The following is a 10,128-nucleotide window of genomic DNA, read 5'->3' as shown; positions in this document are numbered from 1 at the left end:
ATTGTCCTCCTTTTCATTACCATGAAAAGACGTATATCAATTTTGTTCTCTTTTCTTTTCATATGCTAAGAAATATTCTAAACCTTCCCTAGTTAGATGCAAAAATATTCTTCTAAAACCCCAATAAGAAAAACCAACCTAATTTATGAGGCTCATTTATTAGAGCCAACACAGATCATACATTCTCAGCTACAAAAACGGTGTTATTAAACTCTACAATCTTGAACATACTCCCAACCACCAATAATGCTCCCAAACTAAATCTAAAATTTCACAGTACTATAGTTTAATCACGAGTCCACATTCTTTATTGATATTTTGGATGTTGTCATCTGCTGAACATTAAAAATACACTGTGTTTGTACTTTAAATATTTTTTTAATATATTTTAAAACATTAAAATAAGTGATAATCAGTGTATTATAGAGACACAATAGTGAAACAACACAAAAAAATCCAACAGAGAATCCAAATTCTTTATTCACACACAAAAATGCAGTTCAACACTTAATGCACCATGTCAATTTCTTTATACAACGTAATTAATTGGTACATAGTTGATGATTGAAAACCTAATCAGTCACTTTATTATTAGGGTTTTCTTTCTCAACCACATTTTCTCATGATCTTGTCTCAAGAGATATAAAAGTCAAATCAACAACTTTGTTGCATTGTGTTAATCACAGATATGAAGAAGTGTAGTAAATAATAATCATTTAATGCAGAGTGAAACCAAACCAGGTATTATAAATAATGCAGGTATGGGGCAAGTGTAACTCAAGCCTTCACACCATTTTCCATTTTCAGCATTCATTGGCACAACGTGGTGTGGCTCAATGGGAAAACATTCTCTGCTAAACGCAATTTTGCGTCTTGGGCTTGTTATCACCTTCTGCTATGTTGTTACTGCTGCGGCAACAGCTGAAGTTTCAGGTTCCTGGTTTTTCCTTTTCTGTGATAATATTCATCATACGTAGTTCATCAATAATCAATTGTTCTTATCGGGTTTGGCTGAGGACTAATATGATCATTGATGTGTAACCGAGCTCTGAATCACCACGAGGAAAAGTCTATCTGCAAATATTTATCCAAAATCTCTTATTGACTTGATCGTCAAAGAGTCTTTATAGATAAACTTTTTTCTCTTAATTATTCAAAATTCGGTCACACGTCAATAATCAAGTCAATTCATTTTGAAAATTGATCGACCAAACCTGGTAACAACATCGATAATAGTTAGCATTGTAATAAATCATATACATTCTTAATTTTCTCATGAATAATTTAAAAATATTTGTACTTTCTTTGTATTACAAATGTTAATCAGTACTTATACTGGTTAACAAATTCAAAATATAGAAACTCTTTTTGTTGAAAAAAGTGTTATAGTATTTGATTATTATGTTAATCTTAATGCAATTGAACCTATATTGTTGAATTAAATACATTTTATATTCTAAACATCAGATATATTACTTTTTTTTACCAAGTAATTGCTTCTTTTTTTATGTATACATTCAGTAAATGAAAATTAAAACTACCTGAATACATTAACTGATATTATATTCATTATTGTCACGAACCATTCAATTTAATTTTGCACCAGCATGCATGTGATCATAGAGAAAAACTGGTCCTACTTTCATAACAGTTTACAAATTCAATTTTTTTTTCCTTACTGATCTTGTTTACTTTGTGATATAAATTTAATCATATAGTTCCTGAGTGATTTTTTTAATGTATTATTTTTTCATTATATCATGACACTTCATTGAATATTTAACTTATTTTCATTTAAATCGATTATTTCAGGGACTGAAGTTAACACAAATGGGAATCTTGGAAGTGAAGAGCTGACAAAAACAACCCTAAATGAACACTATGAAGACGAAAAGTTCCTTTTTCACCATCACAAACCACTCTTCAAGAAACCATTTTTTAAACCGGTTCCAAAACCAATTCCATTTGTAAAACCGGTTTACAAGCCTTACCCTAAACCAGTTCCAGTTCCGGTTTACAAGCCTCATCCTAAACCAGTTCCGGTTTACAAGCCTAAACCAGTTCCAGTTCCTGTTTACAAGCCTCATCCTAAACCAGTTCCGGTTTACAAGCCTCATCCAATTCCGGTTTACAAGCCTCATCCTAAACCAGTTCCGGTTTACAAGCCTCATCCAATTCCGGTTTACAAGCCTCATCCAATTCCGGTTTACAAGCCTAAACCAGTTCCAGTTCCGGTTTATAAGCCAATTCCAAAGCCGGTTTATAAGCCAGTTCCAATTTATAAGCCAGTTCCAGTGTTCAAACCAGTTCCAACCCCAATTCCAGTGATTAAGCCAATTCCAAAACCGGTACCTTTTTATAAGCCAATTCCTGTTTTCAAGCCAGTTCCAACACCATTTCCAATTATCAAACCTGTGCCAAAACCGGTTCCTTTTGTTAAACCTATTCCTATTTTTAAACCCATTCCTAAACCAATTCCATTTTTCAAACCTATTCCAAAACACATCCCTTGAAAACCATAGTGATGATTTTTTAAGCCTTCAAAAACCCTAGTTATAAGTTTCCACTTTCACTCCAAATTTGAGAAACCACACCACATAAGATCATAGAATCTTTATTCTGTGAAACCATACCATGGTTTAGAAAATGTTATCCATTCTATTATTTCCATTATGGTCACGCCTGTTCTAAGAAATCAATGGCGTTTCTGCAAAAACCCTATCCCACCCATGTTGTGCAGTGTGCTAGAATATTATTATATGCAGTAAATGCAATTGTTTCAATAATGTTGTATATCAGTTATGTGTATTATTCCAAGAATAGAAATAATATATTTCTCTATTTTTGGCTTAAATGATATTTGTATCTCCTTTTCATATTTTTTGTGATTCCCTTTTCATCTTGATCATGTGCCATTAAAAAATTGCAGCAATCCATCACTTTAACACTTTAAAATTAAACTAACTTAATAATTTGTTATTTTAAAATTAAATTGTATTAACTTAAGGGTTGGATATTAATTTATAACTTCTAAATAAAGTCAGGTTAGACATAACTATGGACTTTTAACTAAGCTATACCAAAAACCATTGATTATTTGTCAGTACATGAAAAAATATTAAAAAAAAAAAAACAAATGCACTTAATTTATAACTTCACTCTCTGAATTGTTTTGAAGATGTAGAGTAATCAAATGCTTTCTTTGTGATATGTTGAAGGTGGAAAACAATTATCTGGGTTAAGTAATGCAGAATGAAATCTGCTCACATATAGAGTATATAAATCGAAAACAATCGTAATATAAGTCATAATATCTCTGAATGCACAATATATTTTTTGTGTGTGTTTTTTTAAATATATAATGGCATCAATGATGAAGGAATTCTCAGTCAATTGTACAGAAAATTTTCTATTGTCATCCATATCTAAATAGGCTTTTTCTTTTAATAAGCACATGAAATACACCCATGCTTGATTATAGCTATTATTCTTTACTGATAAAAATAACATATTGATAAATGAAATATTTGGGGTAGTCTAATTTATAAACATTCATATTGTTGGAATTATATATTTTTCATATATAATTATAGTCATCGAGAGATTGTGATTCTATATATATGACATTGGTTTTACGCATATAAATTTTTTTTTTATCAACAAAGAATTAAATTAAATTAAAGAGAGCACTTAAGGGGTGTTCTAACCCTTATACAAACAATTATGAACAAAATGATGCTCTTACATAGTTTTATATGTACAACAAAACATAATTTTCAGCCTAAACCAAACCTACATGTACTATCTTTGTGATTCTCAATCATAAATTTGCATCTCCAGCAAATAGAATTTTTAACCAGAACTTGATTTACAATCATAAAAGGAGAGCAATATGTAATCATCCCTTTATTTAAGCTTAATACTTCCTACAAACCCAGCTGAACCACATTTTAATTGCTATCATAGGTATTTCTTATAGAAGGAAGAAGTATTTTCCATTGACAGTGGCTCCACTGTGAGCCTCCTCCTCGAACAGTTGGCTCATATATTGTAATTCATTCCTGATGAGCAGCCTTCCGGCCATGCATACCGCAACCATTGACACCTTCCAATCTATCTTCTGCAGTTCCAGCCTTGATATTGGTTTATATTACCTTCGTCCTCTTTAAAAAGTCCTTCTATCATATATATGAATCTCCTTCAATCCTTTACTTGAAGACCCTACACTTTCTTTCCTATTACACATAGGCACACAACATTATCATGTCACAGAGATTTTAAGCAAGTTATAGGCGATATGTACCATTCACTATAAGAGAACTTCACAGCTGGAATCTTGTGTTTCATCCACACCCAAGCTGCCACTTGAGCAAAACTAAAGATTTCTATAGGATCAACTTTCCTATGCTTGAAAATTATCCCATTTCTATGATTCTAGATTTCCCCTAAAATATTTAACATCACTTTTAACCCAAATATTATAGGTCTTTATTCTTATATAATGACAGATGTAATATATTATAACCCGACAAACGAATTCCTTGAGTGGAGCCGCATTACATAGATAGATTTAGAACTTCTATGTAATTTATGTATACTTTTTAATGTATAGGGATCTCAAATGCTTCTTTTCAATAAATCTTTTACAAATAAGAAAAAGATTTTTTAATGTATTTTCTTTTGTTAATAGTGAGTGATTGATAATAGGAAGACGATGTTTGTACTTATAGTTGTAAGTTTGATTACAATCACTCTAATCTTTATGTATATGTCTGTAAAAACATAGGTTAGACACAATCAATGAAATCAACTGCACAAAAAACTAAAATTCGAAGAGTAGCTTTCTGTTTCTGTCACACAAACACTCTCTTTCAATTTATTTTTTATTTTTTATATTTTTTTTTTTGGCTTTTGTATAAGAATGTTGACAATTTTATCATTCTCTTTCGATTTATATTTGTTATTGTCCGTAAAAGAAAGTTAAATATAAGTTTTTAATTTCTAAACTTTAATGCTGAAATAAAATTCGTTTCTATCCTAAATTTTAATATAGTTTAGTCTTCAAACTTGAAAATTGAATAGCTAAAGTCTTTCTAATTCAATTGCGATGATTTTTAATATGTTAAATGACGTTTCAGACTAGTGTTTGAGCTGTTTACATTATTTGATATATTCTTGTTAAATATCATTGAAACATCGTTTATCATGACATGTAAAAAAAAAATTAACAACCGTTGGATTAAAGGAATTATATCTATTTATTCTAAAAATTTGAAGATTAAGATGTATCAAAATTTGGAAGAAGAACAAATTTCAATCCTAAATTTAAAAACTACAAACATATTATTTATTTATAAAGAAAAAAAAATTAGCACCGAAGGTCACTGTTCGAAAATAAGTGATATGAGAAGTGGGGTAGAGATTCTTTCCATTGAAAATTAATATGAAAATGTCCACCGAATGCTTCTCTTTCATTCATAATTTGTTCATAATAAAACAAACCAAATAATTTTAGTGGCCAAAATACATTCCCAATAACTTAAATATGTGACTGGAGATGCTCTTAACTTAAGAGTAGCTAAAGGAAAAATCCATATTTTTCTTATTAAAATAAAGAAATAGGTTATATACTAATTAGGTATTTATTCTTGCATCACATATCGAATAATATCACTGTTATAATGAATGTTTTTCCTAGGTTGATTATTTTCAACAATATTATGTAGACAATGATTTAAATCTATGACTGCACGTTGACAGCTTCAAGTAACTTGTTAAAGTATATTTTTGACAACATTTCAAAAGTTAAAGTTAAGATAGTAAAATTCTATACTTGTTGCTAATTAAATGAGCTTTATGTAGTTCACGTGTGTAACTCGCTTTAATACATATGTCTCATATGGAATCATTACTTAAATGTCGAAATGTTTATAAGTATCCCATCTTCGGAGTTCACATAACAAAAAGATTCAAGAAGAGTTTGAAAAGGAGAGAAGAGAAAACCGACACAAAAAGTTCTTGAAATCGTTTGATTTCATACTTAAACAGTGCTGATAAGTACACTTTTGATTAGAGATATAAATTAAATAATTAAATATTTTTTTAAAAAATATATAATTAAAAGTATAATATATATATATATATATATATATATATATATATATATATATTAAAATAAAAAATAACATTTTAAAAAAAGGTCAACTAAATTTTTTAACTCATCTAACTATGATAGTGAAGTCCCTCCTACTTCATTACTCACGAGGCATCAACAAATGGGACCGATCCTTTCACTGCTAAACAAAATTCAATCAAATAATATCTTTTGTATTCCATCAACAAAATTCAATCACCCCAAACTAATTAATTAAAAGAAAATTATAAACACAGAACCTTCCATTTTTTTACACTTTTATAACATCTAATAATAAACTAATATTTTTTACTTTCCTATTTCTTATATTTTAATTTATTTTATATTTTAAAATACAAATATCATTTATTATTGTTGAATAGGTATAGCGTAGAAAACATAGTTTTTATATATTATCGCCCTTAACTAAATGGTAACACAACCATATAAGAAATCAGAAAATTCAATATAAAAATCTGTTGGTGTCATTGAAACTATTCATAAACATGCCGTCACACACACACATATATACATATATATATATATATATATATATATATATATATATATTATCTTTCTTCTTCTTCTGTTTTTCTCTTTTGACCTTGATTGTTACTGTTGTTTATTCACATCATTATCGTCGCCGGGTCTCTGTTGCTCTCACGTCTCCTCATCTTCTATTAATATATAAAATAATTTCATAAGATTTGACTGTTTAATTTATTGATGATCAAAAATTTATTAATAAAATAGTTATCGATTAATTTTAATGACGGATGCAAAATTTGTTAGTGATTATTAATTGACTACAAATTCATCCATAAATATTCGATAGTAATTACTGAAAAATTTTGACATCGATCAAATTAATTGTAAATGTTATAATTTGGTATTTTTTTTTCTTTTTCCTTTTCCTCTTATTTTTCATTTATTTTTGTTTCTCCACTCCTTCTCGCTTTCCTCCCACTTCACTGTTGTTGCATCCATTGTTGTCACTAACTCTTCCTTTTTCTCTTCATCTTCCCTTTTCATCTTTTTCCTCCTCTTTCAACTATGGTTGTTACCATTGTGGACGTGTTGCCACATAACCATTGTTTGTGTCTTTGTCGCTTTTGCGTTTCTTCCTCCTCTTCTTCTCTTCTCTTCTACCCCTTCCTTAATATATAAAGTAATCTCATCAGATTTAATCGATCATTTTACTAACAGTTTTATCGACGGATATCAGGATTGATGAAAATCAAATTGAATATTTTTTTGGTTGAGTTAATTCACATGTTTGAATTTGTGTTAATAAATACTCTTGGACTTTGATATTAAAATAGACAAAAAAAATCACTTTCAATATAAACATTATTTTTTATCATCTCACATTAAATAAAAATAAGAAATAACATTCGTTTTTATTATCTCACATTAAATATTAGAAATAAAAAAAATGAATGTTTACATTGAAATCAATTCTTTATCTATTCTGATGAAAAAAAGACAATGACTTATGAACACCCTTAACTAAATATCATATATATATCATGGAGGTAAAATGCAAAAACCAATTGAAAACAGATACTTTTAACAAAATTCAGTACCATTTGTTACTTCAATACATGTTATCAATCTTACAGACGGTAATATTAAGAACTTCATTAAGGAGAAATGTTAATTACATGTATTCCAAAATCTAGTACACAAGAAGGGTACGAAAGGATCATGCAATCATTATTGAGATTGAAATGTGGTGTATCTCTGTGTAAAAATCCTTTGAATTTTGCTTCTTGATCATGTCTTTGAATACTTGGTTTTTCAAACTCTTCATATTTGTCATATGTTTAGAGAGGTCAAAAGTGTTTAACACCGTTGTTGTTGCTGCTGTCATAATTCATGGATGCTCTCCTAAATGAGACTCCAAATTAGGTCTTTCTTTTCTTTTTCATTCTTTGGAGAAGACAAATGCTGAATGCCAAAAAAGTTGATAGCAAGAAAAATACTACGTTGGATTATTATGATTGCATTATTATGGTTGATTTATGAAACATCTTTCTCAGGCTCACTTATTGAAGAGAGAATCTATCATTATCACACCAAAAACAAAGGTGTTAAAACACTATTTGACCACTCTAAACAAACGTCAAAGCTGCAACCACCCACATTATGATCCTAATTAACAAAATCTATAATTTCGGAGCATATTTCAAAGCATGTAATGACTAATGAGGAATCAACTCCAAGGTTCTAAGTGCTGTTAAGAAAAATCATGAAAGCTAGGCATTATAAATAATGTGATTATGCATCAACTTGTGACTCAAGCCTTCAAACATTTCTCCTTTTAGCTTCCATTACTTGTTTTAACGATGAGAAAGGGTTCTTCTCTCTACTCTGCACTCTTGTGCTTCTGCTTGTTGCTACTTGCCAACTTAGGTTCTGTTCTTTCCACATCTCAAATTTCAGGTTTGTGCTTATTATTCTTTTTCAAGCTTTCATATGTATGAGGTTTTTCTTAGTAAGTTTTCAAAATGTATTCAACTAGAGACTGATCCCTGATGAACTTCATTCATTTTGTGTATTGTGTTCATTTCTGCTATTTAATAACTGCACTTTTTGTGCAGGCAATGAAGTGAACAAGGATGGGAAGGTTGTGAATGAAGAATTAGGAAAAGTAAATGTAGAAGGAGACGATGAAGAATCAAAGTTCAAAGGATTGTTTCCTAAACCAATTCCATTTGCTAAACCTATTCCAAAGCCAGTTCCTCTCATTAAACCTATTCCTATTCCTTTTTACAAGAAACCTACACCAAAACCAATTCCAGATATTAAGCCAATTCCCAGTGAAGAAGCAAAATTTAAAGGTATTTTCCCAAAACCTATTCCCATAGTTAAGCCAGTACCAAAGATAATTCCTGTTGTTAAGCCAATTCCTATTCTTAAACCTGTTCCAAAGATAATTCCTGTTGTTAAGCCAATTCCTATTATTAAACCTGTTCCAAAAGTAGTTCCCATTGTTAAGCCAATTCCTATTCTTAAACCTGTTCCCAAGCTAGTTCCCATTGTTAAGCCAATTCCTATTGTTAAACCTGTTCCAAAGGTAATTCCCATTGTTAAGCCAATTCCTATTCTTAAACCTGTTCCAAAACCATTTGTTAAGCCTATTCCTATTCTTAAACCTATTCCAAAGCCAATTGTTAAGCCAATTCCTGTCCTTAAACCTGTTCCGGAACCATTTGTTAAGCCAATTCCTAAACCATTTGCTGTGAAAAACCCTATTCCCACCATTGAGTCAGAGGAATTCTTAAAACCAAAGCCTTTCTTCAAGAAGTCTATTCCTAAACTACCATTTGATCCCAAATTCAAGAAACCATTTCTACCCAAATTGCCTATTCAGAAGCCAATTCCATCTCCTTAAAATGAGAACACTCTACCTCTTCAAAATATAAGGATAATGGTTTTATATATGTGACACCATGTTTGATTCAACCTCAATCATAATTTGGATAATCCTTTGGTACCCGTCTTGTGTACTCGATTCCAAATATATATGTACTTGATGTTTTTCATTAATGAAATTCTCCATATTATGTTAAAATAACAAATGTTACTTATTTTATTTTGCATTTTTTTATTTAATTAGTATTTCCATTTGACATATTGAAGAGTTGAGATATCTAATTTTAATTTTGTTTGAAGAAATATAACTATTTTTACACAAGACTTAAATTCTACAAATTGAATTTATAATCTTAATTAGAGCACTTATAATATTACAACGAAATAACACTAAATTAGGTCTTAGGTTGGTTGTAGATTGCAATCATTTTGTTTTTAAACCCTTTTCTTCAAACAAGCCTAGTTAGATGAAAAGGGTTAAATAATTTTTTAATGAACTTTAAAACCATTGGATTCAATTTCAACCATAAGAGGAAGTGAATGTTTGATGGATGAACTATTAAAATATTTTCTTAAGACATTTCCTATAATGATAAATGTTAGACACAATTTAAAGA

General features: G+C 29.6%; 1 protein-coding gene across 2 annotated transcripts; it reads left to right on the top strand.

Moving 5' to 3' along the window:
• Positions 1-769: 769 nt before the first annotated feature.
• LOC114170587 (uncharacterized) lies at positions 770-9,726 on the top strand. Of its 2 annotated transcripts, XM_085669054.1 has the most exons (3): positions 770-933; positions 1,813-2,501; positions 8,835-9,717. In XM_085669054.1, the coding sequence occupies exons 1-3, from the start codon at positions 837-839 to the stop codon at positions 9,528-9,530; spliced, it is 1,482 nt and encodes a 493-aa protein (XP_085525180.1). In that variant the 5' UTR covers positions 770-836; the 3' UTR covers positions 9,531-9,717. The 2 variants fall into 2 exon arrangements, with proteins under 2 accessions (XP_085525180.1, XP_027911897.2); XM_028056096.2 differs by lacking the exons at positions 770-933; positions 1,813-2,501 and adding an exon at positions 8,425-8,578 and having other exon boundaries at positions 8,737-9,726.
• Positions 9,727-10,128: the final 402 nt, after the last annotated feature.

This window comes from Vigna unguiculata, chromosome 11, assembly GCF_037176805.1.
Source record: "Vigna unguiculata cultivar grain cowpea cultivar isolate G323 ecotype 2 chromosome 11, ASM3717680v1, whole genome shotgun sequence".
NCBI lineage: Eukaryota > Viridiplantae > Streptophyta > Magnoliopsida > Fabales > Fabaceae > Vigna > Vigna unguiculata.
The sequence above is the reverse complement of the archived record's forward strand: the minus strand, read 5'-3'. Positions and strand labels throughout refer to the sequence as shown.